At 49.5% G+C, this 18,500-nt stretch overlaps 1 protein-coding gene and 1 non-coding gene across 2 annotated transcripts in view; both read left to right on the forward strand.

The window, feature by feature from the left end:
* The window catches only part of LOC120381973 (zinc finger protein 850-like), a 754,134-nt gene that overhangs the window by 412,657 nt on the left and 322,977 nt on the right, over nt 1-18,500 (forward strand). Inside the window, exon 7 of the mRNA XM_039500144.1 lies at nt 3,281-4,079. Within this exon, the coding sequence (XP_039356078.1) occupies nt 3,281-4,079 (799 nt within the window). The remainder of the gene's footprint in view (nt 1-3,280; nt 4,080-18,500) is intronic.
* Nucleotides 9,347-9,418, forward strand: TRNAG-UCC. Its single transcript has one exon. It is a non-coding gene; the product is annotated as a tRNA-Gly (tRNA).

The raw sequence follows: 18,500 nt of genomic DNA on the forward strand, positions 1-18,500 counted from the left end.
AAGGGCCCACGCAACTTGCAGGGATTTCACTTTAGTCACTGTACCTTTTAACTTTTGTCTAACTAACCCCCTCATTTTTGTATAGTTCCCCCTTTTGAAATTAAAGGCCACAGTGTTGGGCAGTTGAGATGTTCTTCCCACCACAGGGATGTTGAATGCTATTGTATTATGGTCACTATTTCCAAGCGGTCCTGCTATAGTTACCTCTTGGACCAGCTCCTGCGCTCCACTCAGGATTAAATCTAGAGTCGCCTCTCCCCTTGTGGGTTCCCGTACCAGCTGCTCCATGAAGCAGTCATTTAAAGTATCGAGAAATTTTATCTCTGCATTTCGTCCTGAAGTGAAATGTTCCCAGTCAATATGGGGATAATTGAAATCCCCCACTATTATTGGGTTCTTAATTTTGATAGCCTCTCTAATTTCCCTTAGCATTTCATCATCACTATTACTGTCCTGGTCAGGTGGTCGATAATAGATCCCTACTGTTATATTTTTACTAGAGCATGAAATTTCTATCCATAGAGACTCTATGGAACCTGTGGATTCGCTTAAGATTTTTACTACATTTGAATCTACACTTTCTTTAACATATAGTGCCACTCCTCCCCCTGCACGGCCTGTTCTGTCCTTCCGATATATTTTGTACCCCGGAATGATTGTGTCCCATTGATTGCTCTCAGTCCACCAGGTTTCTGTGATGCCTATTATATCTATATCCTCCTTTATCACAAGGCACTCTAGTTCACCCATCTTATTATTTAGACTTCTGGCATTTGTGTACAAGCACTTTAAAAACTTGTCCCTGTTTATTAGCCTGCCTTTTTCTGATGTGCCAGATTCTTTTTTATGTGACTGTTTATCATCTGATCTGGCCCTTACATTATACTTCTCATTCCTCTGCTCCTGACTATAACCTGGAGATTCTCTATCATCAGACTCTCCCCTAAGAGAAGTCTGTGTCCGATCCACACGCTCCTCTGCAGCAGTCGGCTTTCCCCCATCTCCTAGTTTAAAAACTGCTCTACAGACTGACACAGTGTCTGTGTGTGTGTTCCCAGAAGATATGTGGGTATTTCAGTCCCTCATAAGCCCAGTGTTCGGCATCTTCAAGGACCTGGGGAACTGGTCCTGGGAATTCACTGGTTTACCAAGTGTGACACTGTATGGAATTGTGAGACACTTTGGTATTAATAATAAAATAATAATATAATCTGATAAAATTGCAATGAATCGTGCTAGATATGCCATGCAAGGTGTCAGTGAAAATGTTATGATTTGCCAAGTATGATAATTTTGTTTCTATGTTTGTATCACCTTTGTGCTCTGAATCTTGTGTTTGGGACACAGGAAGTACAGGCCACATGGCAAAAGGAATATAAAGGGCAGCTGCATCATCTCCATTTGTCTTCAATCCCCCTTCCTACTTCTGGAGCAACTTCTCTACAAACTGAACCCTGGAACAAAGGACTGAATGACCCATCCAAGCTATGGATGTGTTCCAGACGGACTTTCAAGCCAGCAACTCACCAATACTGCTAAGAACCTGATATATCCATTTTGGAATGTATCTGACTGCTTTCCCATTTAACTTCTTTCTGTCTTTCTTTCCTTTAAACCTTTAGTTTAGATGCTAAAGGATTGTCTGGAAGGATGGAATTTTGGGTAATATCCAAACCTATACTGACCTGGTGATGTGGCTGACCCTTTGGGGTCAGAAGAACACTTTGTTTATGTGAGCAGAGTTTTTAAATAACCTCTCACTGTACTGGACCTAGTTGCTGATTAGGAGTCAGAGAACAGGGATGCAATAAAGGGGGCCGTGTGATTTCTTTTTTCAGCTTCTCGATAACCCGCGTGGGGGATCAGAAGCACAGCTGGTGACTGGTCGGTGAGTTTAACTTCAGTGTTAACCAGCAGTTTTGGGAGCATCTACTCTCCCTTTTTCAGCCTGTCCTAACTTTGGCATTGTCAGTGAGAACTGCCCCTGGCCCACCAGGTCACATTAAGCACTGAAGTTAAATGAATAGAATGTTTTTTAGAAGCAGCAAAGAATCCTGTGGCACCTTATAGACTAACAGATCTTTTGTAGCATGAGCTTTCGTGGGTGAACACCCACTTCTTCGGATGCAAGCAGTGGAAATTTCCAGGGGCAGGTGTGTATATATAAGCAAGCAAGAAGCAAGCTAGAGATAACGAGGTTAGATCAATCAGGGAGGATGGGGCCCTGTTCCAGCAGCTGAGGTGTGAAAACCAAGGGAGGAGAAACTGGTTCTGTAATTGGCAAGCCATTCACAGTCTTTGTTTAGTCCTAAACTGATGGTGTTAAATTTGCAGATGAACTGGAGCTCAGCAGCCTCTCTCCGGAGTCCGGTCCTAAAGTTCTCTTGCTGGAGGATGGCCACCTTAAAATCCGCCACCGTGTGGCCAGGGAGGCCGAAGTGTTCTCCCACTCTTGTTTTTTTATGACCAAGTCTTATGAAATCAACTGAACTCCTTTGTTTTCTTTCATCTGAGCAGGGTTTCTAGTTTTCCAACTTGATATGATCTCCCAGCTGGAACAAGGGGAAGAGCCATGGGTCCCAGACCTCCAGGGTTCAGAGGAAAGAGAGATCCTGAGATCTTCCTGCACAGGTGAGGAAACATTAAACCACCTCAGAATCTGTAAGTGCCTGAATGAAACATCTGGAATGCCCAACAAAGCCCTTGGGGAGGTCTCTCAGTTCATTATTGTCCGTAGCAGGAGTCGTATCCTCAGGGTAAATATAGTTCATGGCTTCCTATAGATCCTAGCAGACACCAGGCAGTAGCTTCCTCCCTTCCCCCTGCGTATTTGGATGGGATGTGAAGGCTGAATTCATCCCCCTCCTCTCTCCTATTTGGGGGAAGAGTTTGGGGGAGTTCAGCTCCTGATTTTTATTTGACCTGTCTTCAGCACTTGTTTTTGTTTGGTCTTCCCCTTTCCATCCCTGTTTGAGGTTTCTGTCTCTGTCACAGCAGGTGATGCAATGGCATGTGAGAAAGAGGAGCAGAATTCTCAGCCTGATAATGTTGAGCCAGTGGGTAAAAACAGAGCATTATCTCAAAGATCGAAAAGGAATGTGTCCAGGAGTCATGAGCAGGGAAAATCCTGGGAGATTCAGCACAGACCAAAAACAGATGAAGGAAACCAGCCAGGGAAGAAAGTGGATAAATTTATTTCCTGTTGGGGAACTCAGAAGGTCCTCATGGAAATCACAACACAGCAGGATATCCTCAGGCGAAAGAGAAAAAATACATGCAGGGAGTGGGGAAAAACCTTCTCTCACAGCTCAGCCCTTTCTGTACATCAGAGAATCCACACAGGGGACAGGCCCTATGAATGCACTGAGTGTGGGAAATGCTTCACTAGCAGCTCAAACCTTTCTCAACATCAGAGAATCCACACAGGGGAGAGGCCCTTTGAATGCAGTGAGTGTGGGATAAGCTTCACTAGCAGCTCAGACCTTTCTAAACATCAGAGAATCCACACAGGGGAAAGGCCCTATGAATGCCGTGAGTGTCGGAAATGCTTCACTAGCCGCTCGGCCCTTTCTGTTCATCAGAGAATCCACACAGGGGAGAGACCCTTTGAATGCCGTGAGTGTGGGAAACGCTTCACTAGCAGCTCAAACCTTTCTCAACATCAGAGAATCCACACAGGGGAGAGGCCCTTTGAATGCAGTGAGTGTGGGAAAAGCTTCACTAGCAGCTCAGACCTTTCTCAACATCAGAGAATCCACACAGGGGAGAGGACCTTTGAATGCCGTGAGTGTGGGAAATGCTTCACTAGCAGCTCAGACCTTTCTCAACATCAGAGAATCCACACAGGGGAGAGGACCTTTGAATGCCGTGAGTGTGGGAAATGCTTCACTAGCAGCTCAAACCTTTCTCAACATCAGAGAATCCACACGGGGGAGAGGCCCTTTGAATGCCGTGAGTGTGTGAAAAGCTTCACTCAAAGATCAGTCCTTTCTAGACATCAGAGAATCCACACAGGGGACAGGCCCTATGAATGCACTGAGTGCGGGAAAACCTTCAACCGCAGTTCGCACCTTATTAGGCATCAAACAATCCACGAGGAGAGAGGCCCTATGATTGCAGTGAGTGTGGGAAATGCTTCACTAGCAGCTCAAACCTTAGATTTAATTTACCTTGGTTCCTCAACTGTTGCTACAGCTCTAGTACCCATCAATCCAAAGACTGAGAGAAATGGAGAGTTCCAACCATTGTCCTTTTAGTATCTTATTGTTCCTCTCTCTGTTTTTTGTGGTGGCCTTTCTATTCTATCACTTTCTGCCTTTGTTTAGTTGGTAACAGTTGGTTTCCGTCACTCACGTTTGTTTGTTTAAATCTCTATCCATTGTTAAATAAATTTTTTGCTTGTTCGATAACTGTACTCAGGTGCTGTGTGAGATACAGTAGCAATGGTCCACAGTAAAACTAGTAACCTGGGATACTTGGGGAAGAGAGGATCTGGGATTTCACCGGGTATCTGGTGATCCGGGCTGGTCCCCAGAGGGGGACACATTGAAGGAACTCAAGGGTTAAGGTGGCTGCTGTAGCTCAGAGGCGGGTCTTTGAGTTCCAGCAGGCTGGTGAGTTTGGTCACTAACATCCAGCTGCCAAATGCAAAACTCCCTCTTCCTCGTGGCAGGTGGCAACAAGGAGACTCACAGTCCTCAGCACCCTGAGAAGGGTCAGTGTGTCTCTATGTTGATCCACCTGTCAAATCCACACAGGGAAAGCTCCCGATAGCACAAAACTCTGCCCTATGAAATCATGGAACATGTGCTCTTTGCTCTGTGAAAGCATGTAAAGAATCCAAGCGCTGGAGGACAGGGTTTGGGTCCAGAGCGACCTAGACAAATTGGAGGATTGGGCCAAAAGAAATCTGAGGAGGTTCAACAAGGAGAAGTGCAGAGTCCTGCACTTAGGACGGAAGAATCCCAGGCACTGCCACAGACTGGGGACTGACGGAGTGAGGGGGGTTTGATAGCAGCCTTCAACTACCTGAAAAAGCAGCAGTGTGGGCTTTCTCCTGGCCACTTTTGCTGGGCTGGGCAGGCAGCCTGGAGGCCTTTCTAGAAGAGCATTGGGAACTGAGTTAGAAAAACTAATGTGAAAACCAGAACCTCAGGTTTAGACTCATTTATTTATAATATTAAATCTTCAATTCTAGTGTCACAGTCAATACAATTGCTTCAGCCTGATAGTTGCCCAAAGAAAAACTTAACTTCTCTCCAAGGGGAGTGGAGAGAAAACACTTTTCAGAGTCCAAGAGAGACAAGGCGGGTGAGGGTAAGAGCTTGCAGAGGACCAACCTCTGTTGGTGAAAGAGACAAGCTGTGGAGCTAACCCAGCACCCTTCTTCAGTTCTTCTTCCAGAACCTGGAAGTTCGTCTCTTCCATAACCAGCAGTTAGAACATAAGAACAGCCACACTGAGTCAGACCAGTTCATCTAGCCCACTCTCCCGAAAGTGGCCAATGCCCGGCGCCCCAGAGGTCCCCTGGGACCAACATGGATACAACACCACCACAAACAAGGTTAAAAGTCAATGCACATGAGAGAAGGATCTTGTGTTTCATTCCTTATGTCCTAATCCCATCGTGTGGCCATTTCCTTTTCTTCCTTGCTGTTAAAAGCTTTGGTGTTTTGCACAGAAACATTACCGGTATTTCCCCAGGAGAGACCCAGGAGTGGGGGCTGCATTCCTGTGCCAAACAGTCACTGGAAGGGGGCAGACAAAGGCCTTTAGGACGAGGCGTCCGTCACTGTCAAAAGATCATCTCCCTACTGCAGGTCACTGGCAGCCTGAATTTGTTCCTTATCCTCCCAGAGTCTGGGGGCCGGAATCAGCACTACCCAGCCCCTCCGTGTATAGCAGGAACAAACACAAACCTGGTCTTTAAAACAAGCTGTCCCCTTCCTTCTCAGGGAAGATTTTTCTGTGATTGAAGTTGAGCTTCAGTTCCCCTCTCCTAGGGGCGGGTGTGGGGCCAGCTCCCAGTGAGATCTGTTTTCACCTTTGCCCCCTTTCAGTCACTCTGGGATCCTAAGTCTGCTCCCAGCTGTCAGGCAGCTTCCAGCCCATCCACCCTGCTCACTAACTCCGTGGTCATGTGTCACCCCCTTTGGCAGCGCACAGAGCCTGCAGGAAAGCTACTCCTGCCAGACGCATTGGTGGTATAGTGGTGTGTGTAGGTGTCTTTCAAGCAATTCATCTGGGTTTGATTCCCAGCCAATGCAATAATGGCTTTTCTCTTCTGTTGTTTCCTCATCTGGAAGTGGTTTAATTTCAGTCACATTGTGTTACAATCACATTATCTATAGAATGAGACAATAAATGTGTCGAAGTCCAGCAGGTCATACAGGATGGAGGCACACAAGGGGCTGGAATGTGTCATCTGAGAAAGACAGAACACACGGAAACCTGCATCTCCCATCCCCTGGGCTTGCGTGTTATGATTCCAGCTGCGTGAGCTGTTTGTAGGATGTTCTGGCATGATGGGGACATGAAGTTTTGAGTCAGTTTTTGCTCCTGCAGTTTCCTTTGCTGTTATAATTATAATGACATGAACAAAAGGGAGGCACAATAAACATAACCCCCAAGTTGCAATACAGGTGGGGAAAGGGACGATCACGGTTAAGCCAAACACGTCAAAATAAAAGTTAATACTAAAAAAGGGGAGGGGGGAAGAGATCAGGTATGTGGAGATCCCCTTGATATTTCAGTGCACATTGTTAGAATCAAAGTTCAGACTTGACACTGGAAAACTACCTGTCTCTCTGAACACCTGTGATGAGCAAGATGGAGTTGGGACACCTGTTCTGCTTCAATCATTTATTGTCTCTCTGTTCTCTCCTTCTTCTCCCCCCAATTCCTCATCTCCAATGTCTCTGCCTTTCTCCTCTTGCTCCCTCTCCCCTGCCCTTTCCCAGGAACTCACAGTCTACAGCATTTAGGACAAGCCAGAGCTCCCATGTTCTACACATGAGCCTGTGTCAGAGGACGTGTGACCCAGGTCAGAACCAGTCACTGGATCAATATGACCCTTTATGAGCGACTTCTCTGCCTGCTCTGCAATTTACATCTCCCCTCTTCCCTCCACCACCCACAAACAGGGTGGGGTACAGCTCTGACAGAGGCCTAACAGGAGAAATTTCAGCCCAAAGACAAATTTGTGTGAAATGTTGAGAAATGAAGAGCCCCCCAAATCCCCAGAACTCTAGTGTCACCCCCATGGCACCAGCACAGGGAACCCAGTGAGATGGGATTACAGAATACAAGGGGGGAGGCAGCAGAGAGAGAGGTGACAGGGAATCTCTGTTTTTCTTTCTCTCGTCACTTTCTGTTCTTCTCTTTCCTTCCAGGAACTGCAGTCACAGCAGGGAGGGGTTTGTCTCCGTGTCTGTCACGGAGGTGGTGGAAGTGACGGATTCTGTGACTTCCTGCAACCTCCGTGACTTCTGCAGTGGCCACAGTGGCTGACTCCAGGGCCACTCAATCAACTGGCTCCAGGGACCGCCCAAGCAGCGGCCAATGCGGCTGGCCCGGGGACCACTTGTCCAGTGGTCCCGAGGGCAGCAGGAGCAGCCACAGCCTGGTGGCCTCTGGCAGCACTTCTGGGGTGGCCAGAGCAGCAGCTGGCCCCCTGGGGCTCCCCCCTGCCCTAGCAGCAGCTGGAGTGGCAGCGACTCTTAGGGCTTCTCCCCTGGTAGCTGGTGCTCATTATCCATCAAATAAATCAAAACACTTCCCCCTGCAAGTGGATTTAGCCCGGGACCCTCAGAGTCAGCAGCTGTTACGCCCCCACTGAGCTCTCTGGTCAGGTGTCCTAGTGCCGGGAGCCTCCGATGTAGATCTTAAAATAGTGTTTTTGCACCAGGGGCGGATGAAATTTTGGACCAGACGTTGTAGCTCCTCTGTTATTTTACTGAATTGCTTCAAAACAGCAAGTGTAGAAAGTCTCCTAAGTGCCAGGCTCTCTGCCATGGAAACAGCTGCCCCTGCTCTCCAGGAGTCTGTGCGTTCCACCCAGCAACGTACAAACCTGCTCCGCACTGAAGGGGGGTCAGACAGTGACGGTAACGCAAATCTTCAGACTATTAACCCAGGTCCCTTTCTTTAACCCAGGACATGCCAGTCACCTGTTAGCCATGGCGTTATCTTCATCTTCAAATACCTCTCAGGACATTGAACAGAGGGAGTGAAACCCCCTCCCCCGAATGTCTCCCTGTTGAGGCGTTGTACCGGACCTGCCCCTGGAGACTGTCTGGTTTTATACTCTTAGAGCTTTTTCTCTTCAAACCCCTTATCCCAATCTCTGGGCCAACCTCCGCATTTCAGAGTTTAGAATTTACTCTCATCACCCTCCTATGGCACTTTCCATGTGAATTGGGCAAAGGAAGTAGGGGAAGCTCCGTGGCTAATGAAAATCAATGCTCTGGGTGAGGCCTGAACTCACACCCACAGCTGCATTTCCCCCTGCATGAGCCACTATAGGTGCTTCTTAGACAAACTTGGGCTGTAGGTGGTTATGTGTGTCTGTGCTTCACCACTTTGGCTGCTCTGTGAAAAGCTGATGGTTCAAACAGAAGCTGGTGGGTTTTTGTTTTGTTTTAAGCAATTAGAGTCTAGTACATTTTAACAGGCAGAAAATGTCCTATTCTGGTCTAGCCCCATTTGACTCCTTCTGTCCATCTTCTTCCTTCCCCCTCAGTGTCTTTCCTTCCCCATTGGGGACATGCAGAGATGAACCCCAGTCAGTCTGTGTCACAGAGAGTCTGTATCTCCTAAGGAATGTGGGTGAAGGATTCCAGCTGAATTAACGCCGCTCACCTGGGTTAGAAACATTTGTTTCTTTCGAGCACATAGTGGGAAATGGGACATGAATTCAGAGCCAGGAGGCAAGGCAGAGGCTTCATGCGCTTGATCTCCATGAAGGGAGAGAGGATCCCCAGGAAGGAACAGAGCTTCCTTTAGACTCAAGCTGGGTCTCCTGGAAGTTGGAAAAGACCCTTGGTCACTGAGGATCTCATGGGATCGCGCTGCTCCAGAGGCTCGAGAGTCCTGGGTGCGGGGAGGGTGTCACTGCACAGTCTGAAATGGAAGGGAGGACCCTGGAAGGGAGGGGGAGGAACAGAAAATGGAGAGGAATGAAACAGAATAAACGCCTCTTCTCTCTCCCATCCCCAACCCAGCAAGAACTGTTATCAGTGGGGAAACTCCCCACGATGAATGGCAGAGACCACAGAGACATTTGCCTCATGCTGAGAAGTAAGGTGACCAATCACCAAGTGTGAAAAATCAGAGACTTTCACCAGATGCATTGGTGGTATAGTGGTGAGCATAGCTGCCTTCCAAGCAGTTGACCTGGGTTCAATTCCCAGCCAATGCAAGATGTGATGATTCCTCCACTGGGAATTGGTTTAGTTTCAGTCACATTGTTTCAGTTTATCAATGGAATGAGAGAATCAGTGTCCCAAATCCCAACAGATCATTAAACACCCAGTGGAGGAAGAAAGGGGTGGGACTATATAATGAGCAGTTGGAGTCATCCTGGTATTACAATGGTTGGTTTATTTTATTTTTTTTAAATTCCTTTACTTCCCTCTCCCTTTTAGACTCAGAGCCTTTAAGGTCAGAAGGGACCAGTGTGATCATCTAGTCTGACCTGCTGCACCTTGCAGGCCAAAAGACCCCACCCACCCACTCCTGGAATAGACCCGGGAGGGGAGGCAGCTCCGTGCTCTGCCCCTACCCCAGGCAGCACATGGAGGCCCTCTGCTCCCCTCCCCCAACGGGTGTGAAGAGATGTGCCAGCAGCACTAAGGTGGCTCCCTGCCCACTCTACCTCCGTCCCTCCGTGCCGCTCCCAGAAGTGGCTGGCATGTCCCAGCATCCCCTGGGGTGGGGGGAGTGTCTCCACGTGCTGCCCCTGCCCGGGCACCGACTCTGCAGCTCCCATTGGCCAGGAACTGTAGCCAATGGGAGCTCTGGAGGCAGCGCCTGCAGACAGCAGCACATGGAGATCCCCTGGCCCCACTCATCTAGGAGCTGCTGCCAGAGGGTTGTGTGTACCGGTCACTTTGGGAGCTGCACCACCCCTCCTGCACCCCACCCCCACCCCCAGCGCAGAGCCCACACCCAAATTTCTCCCAGTGCTTTGCTTGTCTTCCTTTCACCAGAACCATCCTTCTTCTCCTGGGCTGCAAGTAGCCATCCCTGGGAAGCCAAGAGGCAGGCACAGGATTCTGCAAGGTAAGTGTCCCACAGCGCCGCGATGGACAGTGCGATGAAGGTAAGTCTTCCTGAGGCACAATGAACTGCAATGCAGCGAACCACTGGCCAGGCGGTCCGGGCCAAGGGCATTCACTGGAGGTACAAGCTTGTGAGTGACTCCTGAGCACAGGGCCCCTTCCCCTTTTAAGGACCTGCTCCTCATGGCCTGCGACTGGAGATGACTTGGCTGCATCTGGTGGGTCACACTCCACCTCAGCCAGTGTCCATGTAGTGTCCATGCTCTGGGTGTGCGATCGCTGCCTAATTAGAGTCCCAGACACCTTGTCTATCTAGGAGCTCTTCTGATCTTCCAGCCGTTCAACCAGCCCATTCATCCCACAAGCATTGCAGGAGGGAGCGGGAGGGAGAGGGGGAAAGCCACTTCACAGGCATTCAGAGAGGGAGAGGAGACAAAAATGGGAATCGGGGAAGTATAACAGACCTATTGAGCATAGAAATCACTGCTGCTCCTACAACAGCAGGGACAGGCCACTCGGAGTTGGGAAAAATTAAGCCATCATGTTTCTGTTTGGTTTTGAACCACGGACCTTTTGCATGTTAGGCAAACGTGATAACCACTACACTACAGAAACTCTGTTACAGAGCTTTCCCCCTCCCTTCATAAGAATAGAAGAATGGCCAGACTGGGTCAGACCAAAGGTCCATCCAACCCCATATCCTATCTGTCAACAGTGGCCAATGCCAGGTGCCCCAGAGGGAGTGAACCTAACAGATAATGATCAAGTGATCTCTCTCCTGCCATCCATCTCCTCCCTCTGACAAACAGAGGCTAGAGACACCATTCCTTACCCAGGCTGCCTAATAGCCATTTATGGACTTAACCTCCATTAATTTATCTGCAAAAATAATGAGTACTTATGGCACCTTAGAGACTAACAAATTTATTTGAGCATAAGCTTTCGTGGCCTAAAATCCACTTAATCAGATGCATACAGTGGAAAATACAGCAGGAAGATATATATATATACACAGAGAACATGAAAAAATGGGTGTTGCCATCCACACTATAATGAGAGTGAGCAGTTAAGGTGAGCTATTATCAGCAGGAGAAAAAAACTTGTAGTGATAATCAGGATGGCCCATTTCCAACAGTTGACAAGAAGGTGTGAGTAACAGTAGGGGACAAATAAACATGGGGAAATAGTTTGACTTTGTGTAATGACCACCCACCACTCCCAGTCTTTATTCAAGCCTAATTTAATGGTGTCCAGTTTGCAAATTAATTCCAATTCAGCATCTCTTGTGGGAGTCTGTTGTTGAAGGTTTTTTGTTATAATATTGCGACTTTTAGGTCTGTAATCGAGTGACCAGGGAGATTGAAGTGTTCTCTGGCTGTGTTTGAATGTTATAATTCTTGATGTCTGATTTGTGTCCATTTATTCTTTTATGTAGAGACTCTTTGGTTTGGCCAATGTACATGGCAGAGAGGCATTGCTGGCACATGATGGCACATATCACATTGGTAGATGTGCAGGTGAATGAGCCCCTGATGGCATTGCTGATGTGATTAGGTCCTATGATGGTGTCCCCTGAATAGATATGTGGACAGAGTTGGCAACGGGTTTTGTTGCAAGGATAGGTTCCTGGGTTAGTGTTTTTGTTGTGTGGTTGCTGGTAAGTATTTGCTTCAGGTTGGGTGGCTGTCAGTAAGCAAGGACTGGCCTGTCTCCCAAGATCTGTGAGAGTGAGGGATTGTCCTTCAGGATGGGTTGTAGATCCTTGATGATGCACTGGAGAGGTTTTAGTTGGGGGCTGAAGGTGACGGCTAGTGGGGTTCTGTTCCTTTCTTTGTTGGGCCTGTCCTGTAGTAGGTGACTTCTGGGTACTCTTCTGGCTCTGTCAATCTGCTTCTTCACTTCAGCAGGTGGGTACTGTAGTTGTAAGAACGCTTGATAGAGATCTTGTAGGTGTTTGTCTCTGTCTGAGGGGTTGGAGCAAATGCGGTTGTATCTTAGAGCTTGGCTGTAGACAATGGATTGTGTGATGTGGTCTGGGTGAAAGCTGGAGACATGTAGGTAAGTACAGCGGTCAGTATGTTTCCGGTATAGGGTGGTGTTTATGTGACCATCGCTTATTAGCACAGTAGTGTCCAGGAAGTGGATCTCTTGTGTGGATTGGTCCAGGCAGAGGTTGTAGGTGGGATGGAAATTGTTGAAATCATGGTGGAATTCCTCAAGGGTTTTCTTTTCCATGGGACCAGATGATGAAGATGTCATCAGTGTAGCACAAGTAGAGTAGGGGCATTAGGGGACGAGAGCTGAGGAAGCGTTGTTCTAAGTCAGCCATAAAACGTTGGCACACTGTGGGGTCATGTGAGTACCCATAGCAGTGCCGCTGACTTGAAGGTACACATTGTCCCCAAATGTGAAATAGTTATGGGTGAGGACAAAGTCACAAAATTCAGCTGTGACATTATCGGGATACTGTTCCTGACGGCTTGTAGTCCATCTTTGTGTGGAATGATGATGGAGCGTCTACATAGCCAGACAATCCTGCTGTCAGGGTGCCAATGCCTGAGATGATGGGGCATCCAGGATTTCCAGGTTTATGGATCTTGGGTAGCAGATAGAATAACCCTGGTTGGGGTTCTAGGCTGTCTTATTGCCAAGAGACGGAGAAACTCGGCCAGCCGCAGGGGTGCATAACACCGCCCTAGTGTGGGGGTGACAGCGCCTCCAAGATCCTGACACCCCTATTGGTTCCACTGCTGGTTGTTTTCCTTTCCTGGGGGACTTTGGGCAAGTTGCTCCCCCCTCTAGGGCTCCGTCCCCAGCAGGCAAATGGGGATTTCGTACCTTCCCGCTATTGGAAAGTGCTGGGAGAATCCCCCAGCCAAAGCTGCTCTGACAGCGCTAAGCAGCATCTGACCATTCAAGGCCGGAGCGCTGCCCAGGAGGAGGAGGGTTTGGCTCTGGGGTTTCACTTCAGCCCAGTCTAGAGAGAGGGGCCCAGCCATGGGGTTTGGCTCAAGAAGACCAAGTCTCCAATTTGTTAAGGGCATTTTGAATTCCAGTCCTGAGCTCCAAAGTGCTTGGTGTCATTTGCACATTTTAGAAGCATGCTCTCCACTCCATTTTCCAAATCATTCATGAAACTATTGAATAGTACTGACCCCGGACTGATCCCTGCCGGACCCACGAGGTGCCCTCTCTGTTGGGCAGCCAACCATGGAGAAGGGCCCTTGGAGTCTGGGCTTTCAACCAGCTCTGCACCCTCGTGACACTGATTGAATCTAGACCTCATTTCCCTTGTTTGCTTGTGAGAATGTCCTGCGGGACTGTGTCAAAAGCCTTAGTGACCCCAAGATAGATCCCATCTACTGTTTACCCACCTCCACTAGGCCCGGAACCCTGCCAAAGAAGGAAAGAGGATTGGTTTGGGATGATTTGTTCTTGACAAATCCATGCTCACTTGTCCTAAGAACCAAATTCTCCTGTAGGTGCTGCTGACAAACTGTTTAAGAATGTATTGCAGTATCTCTCCAGCTATGGAAGTGAGGCTAGCTAGTCTGTAAGTCCCAGGGGTCTCTTTGTTCCCCTTTGAAAGATAGGTCCTGTCTTGTTCATGGATGGGAAGATGTTCTTTTTCAGGGATCTCAGATGAGAAGTGGGGCACAACACCTGGTTTGTTAAGGCCACAAAAATGGAGGCAGGTACCTCTTCTCTCCTGCTGGCAAAGAACCCCAGGTACCTAAAAGACAGGGACTCACACCCCTGAATGGGCTTTAGAAAAGGCAGTGGTTAAAAAGTTTGGCCCCGACCATTTCTTGTTTCCGCAGACTAGACATTTTAGCAAACTTTAGAATTCCTTGGTGTTAAACACCGTGAAACGCCCCTTTCTCCTTCACAGAGGGCTTTATCGCCCCTTATCTCACTCAGGCTCACGACTGCCCAGAGTTTGAGAACTGTCCCTGTTCCCATTGGGCAGATGGGGAGGAGCCTGAGGTATAGAGAAGGGAAGTGACCTGTCACCAGATGGATCAGACTGAACAGGTTTCACATCTCGAGGAGGCTCTTACCTTCTAAACAGGGATGGCTGTTTTCTAGTAAAATCACTAAGAGGGAAGGAGAAAACTCGAAAGAGGTTCCTCCTGGCACTCACGTCCGTGAACCCGAATACTCCCTCAGTCCTCAGAGAGAGACCTGGAGAAGGAGACTTGCTGCAGCAAAGCCACAGGGGTCTCTGAGGTTTCCCTGGCCCCTCGCCCCTGTCCTGCCTGGCTGATGTCAGCATCTCTCTGTGAGGTCACCACCTCCCCACCACCTTGGACCAATAGTCTGAGGTCCTGCAAAAGGCCTTTGTGATGTCACTGCCACACCCCTCCCTTGCTGTGCCAATGTCCTGCCCCAGGCCAGGCACTTTGGAGGTTTGAGCTACTCCCTGGGGATCACCCCACTCAAGGAGCGTTCGTTCTAGGCAGCAAGCCGGCTAGACAGGGAAACATCAGATGCTGCTCCCAATGCTACACTCAGTTTTTCAGAAATGAGTTGACTTTATGGCCAGAAGAGACCATTAGAGCATCTAATCTGACCCCCTGCATATCACAGGCCTCCTGTATGACACAAGAGCTATTTTGGGGGCAAATACATTCCAGAAAGGCATCTAGTCTTCATGACATGACATCAGGAGTTGGAGAATCCATCACTTCCCGTGGTAGCTTGTTCCTGTGGTGAATCATCCTGACTGTTGAATATTTGTGCCTTAGTTGTAATATGAATTTGTCTCTTTTCACCTTCCAGCCATTGGGTCTTTTTATGCCTTTCTCTGCTTGATTCAAGAGCCTTTTAATACCCAAATCTTTTCTCTCTCTGAAGGCACTTCAACACTTCAATGAAGTCACCTTTCAATCTTCTTTTGATAAGCTAAACAGGTTGAGCTCTTTCAATAGCTCACTAGAAGGCATTTTTCTCCAGCCCTCAGAACATTTGGTGTCTCTTTGCTGCCCCAGCTCCAATTTCACAACATCTTTTTCAAACGAGGACACCAAAACTGGAGGCTATTCCAGTATCAGTCTCACTGATGCCGTGTCACCTCCTGTGACGTTATTGACATAATCTGTAACCGTATAGATCACCGTTGTGACTGCTGTTCTATTTGTAGCCAATATTGTAGAAAGGTTGTCGCGTAAAGGGTCTATGGAGAGGTTCTGATTGGCTGATTATAATTATGCTATTTCTAGATGTGTATCATTTTTATAGTTGACGTTATGAATTCCTGCCCATTTCCCCACTGGCTGGAGCATGGCTAGAGTGTGTCTGTGGTTAATGATGTTGCTGTAGATTGTTCATTTCCTGCCTTGGCGATTCAGACAGTCCCTTTTCCCAACATATCTCCAGCACATCATTAGTTCCAATAACAGGGGCAGCTTTTCTCTGGGGCACTGTGATTTTTTGGGGAGATGGTGGCTCCTTTCTTTCCTCACCCTGGAGTAAACTCAGCTTTTTATTCCATGGTTCATGTTTTATGGAATAACAACATCAGCCTGAAGAAAGAGGAGAGGGAATATCTCACTGCCAGGGCTGAAGGTGGCCACGTCTCCTCTGTTTGACAGTTACCATTGCAGGAGAGAAGGTGTCACTGGAATCGGATGCCCTGGCTCAGACAAGAGACACAGGGAGGTTTTGCTGTTCATGGATCCATGCAAAGGACATTGTGTCTCTGTGTGAAAATAGGGAGGGAAATGAAACACCCGCCTGGTGGTGCCCAAGGCGGAAGGGATCCGTATCGGATTGGAACAGGACACGTTCTCAAGCAGCATGTTTCTTACTCTGCCCATCTGTCAGGTTTGATGATTATCAATGGAAATATTTTGCCATTGGGTCGTGTGTTTACGCAGAAATTGACATTTACCAACAAACACGTAATTCTCCCAGTCCTGCCTAGCCTGCCGGGGGGGAGTGTAGAAGGACAGAGTCACTCTGCCCAGAGCCCATGCCAGGCCTGGGCTCTCCATGCTGCCCACTTCCCACAACGCTGGGATCCTTCCTGACCTCCCCTCAGACCTCTGCCCCCACCCCCACTGCTGGGCTCCTCCCACACTGTCCAACTCCCTGCTTCCAGGATCCCTCCCCACTGCCCTCCTCCCGCTGAGCAAACACTCGACATTAGTTCAGGGCTGCCCACAGGATTCAGGGGGCCTGGGGCAAAGCAATTTTGGGGGCCCCTTCCAGACAAAAAAGTTGCAATACTGTAGAATACTGTATTCTCGTGGGCAGCGGCGTAGCCAGGGTCTCACATGAGGGGAAGCGAACACATAAAAAGGCACCACCCAACATATCAAATTACTAATTACATCCGCTCCTCCCACTTCCTGCCCCCTTCAGAACTCCCACCCCCACTCCTTGTCCCCTGACTGCCCCCTCCTGGGACCCCGGTCCCTGACTGCCCCCTAGAACCCAACCTGTCCCCAGACAGCCCCGACCCTTATCAACACCCCAGCCCCCAGACACACTGGCACGACTCCCACACCTATCCAACCACTCCCACCCCTGACAGGACCCCAATATACACCAAGACACACCCGTAATCCAAAGTGTGTGGGGGGCAGGGCGAGGACCACGCACTGCTCCTGCCATTGAGGGTACATGGGCAGCTGCTTCTGTCCTAGCACCTGGCTCTAGTGTGTAGCCAGAAGCTCTTGTGAGCAGGCGGAGGGATCCTGCTAGCAAAGGGAGTGTTTGATTTTAGAGTCTGATCCAGACAGACCCAGCAGAGAACACAACAATAGCCCTGCCTCTGCCATCCCAGCACAGGGCCCATAAAAAAGAGAGGCAGAGACGTGCTCAATACAGTGCATGGGGTGGGGAGGGAGCAGAGACCAGGGACGGGGCATGGAGAAAAACCACAGAGATGGAGAGAAGGAGAAAGTGAGGAAGGAGGAGAAGCCAGGACTGTGTCTCTGGAGGGAAGGTGTGTTCGGATGCAGCATGTTAATGAGACCCTTGCAAACACAAGGGAAAGACGCAGGGAAGGGATTGCAGAGGACAAGCCGGGCTACTCACTCAGTCTCCCCTGTGGCATTGGGTAGCAGGGCCCAGGAAATGAAAATCTCTTAACCACACAGAATTGTTAACTGCTCCCAAATCCTTTTGTGCCACGGCTGCAAGCTTAGAAGAACTTAAGCTGTGAGCTGCATGGACGGCCTCAAGAAATCTCTCCTGTGCGGAGCCTCAAGCAGGTTTGCATTGTGTGACCCCGATGAAAAGCCCAGCAGAAAAAGCTTGCAACTCTCCCAGCTCTTTCAGCCGCGTTTGGGGCCTTTCAATCACTCAGGCTGCATCTTCCAACTAAAATGCATTAACAATACAGCTCAGGCAAGTGAGCCGGGGGCCGTGCAGGCTGCCCGGGCCAGCTGATAGCACTTCCCGCTAACGGCTGCTTTTCTAGGCTTGTGTTTTGCTGTTGGACAGAGGCCCAGACTTCCTCCCATCTAACCCCCCCTGCTCCCTGACTGCCCCAGCCCCCAGAAAGTCCCCCCCCCGAACCATCCAACACTCCCCTTGCTCCCTAACTGCCCCCCAGGACTCCTCTTACCACCCGGCAGCTCGAGCCGCTGGCTGCCTCTGGAGCCAAAGTGAAACACGTGCCAGCACACAGCCCCTCCCCCGCAGCGTGCTGAGGCAGCGGGGGTGTGTGTGTGTGCAAGGGGGGGTCTGGCTGCTGGAGGCCCAATGGGAGCAGCTCAATCAGGCCCCGGCGGCCAATCAGCAGTGCCGTACTCGGCGGGGGGGGGGGGAGAAATCCAGATCTTTCCACCTTATTCCAAATTCCTACTAAGGCACCACTTCGGGGGAATGTGCTCAGTGGGGGAGTGGCAGCCCCCCTGCTCCCCCCAGCTACGCTCCTGCTTGTGGGGGCCCCTGCAAGACCCAGGGCCTTGGGCAAATTGCCCCCCTTGCCCCTGCCTCCGGGCGGCCCTGCTAGCAGCTCTTCTGGGAGCGCAGGGGAGGAATGACTCCCCCTTCTCTAGCTTCTCCCCGTGGGGCTCTGGGGAGCAGGGAGGGTTGTGTGATAAATTCCATCCAACTCCCCCTTTGATCCAAGCCGAGGGGCGTCTCAGCCTCCGCGATCCCCTTGGCAGGGCCAAACAAGGGATGTTTTCCACTGCCCAGGAGACCCAGCCAGGGACTCAAGGCAGCCCCAGACTTTCCCTTTCTCCCTTCTGGGAAATCAAGTTC

This window comes from Mauremys reevesii, linkage group 14 (assembly GCF_016161935.1).
Source record: "Mauremys reevesii isolate NIE-2019 linkage group 14, ASM1616193v1, whole genome shotgun sequence".
NCBI classification, from domain to species: Eukaryota; Metazoa; Chordata; order Testudines; family Geoemydidae; genus Mauremys; species Mauremys reevesii.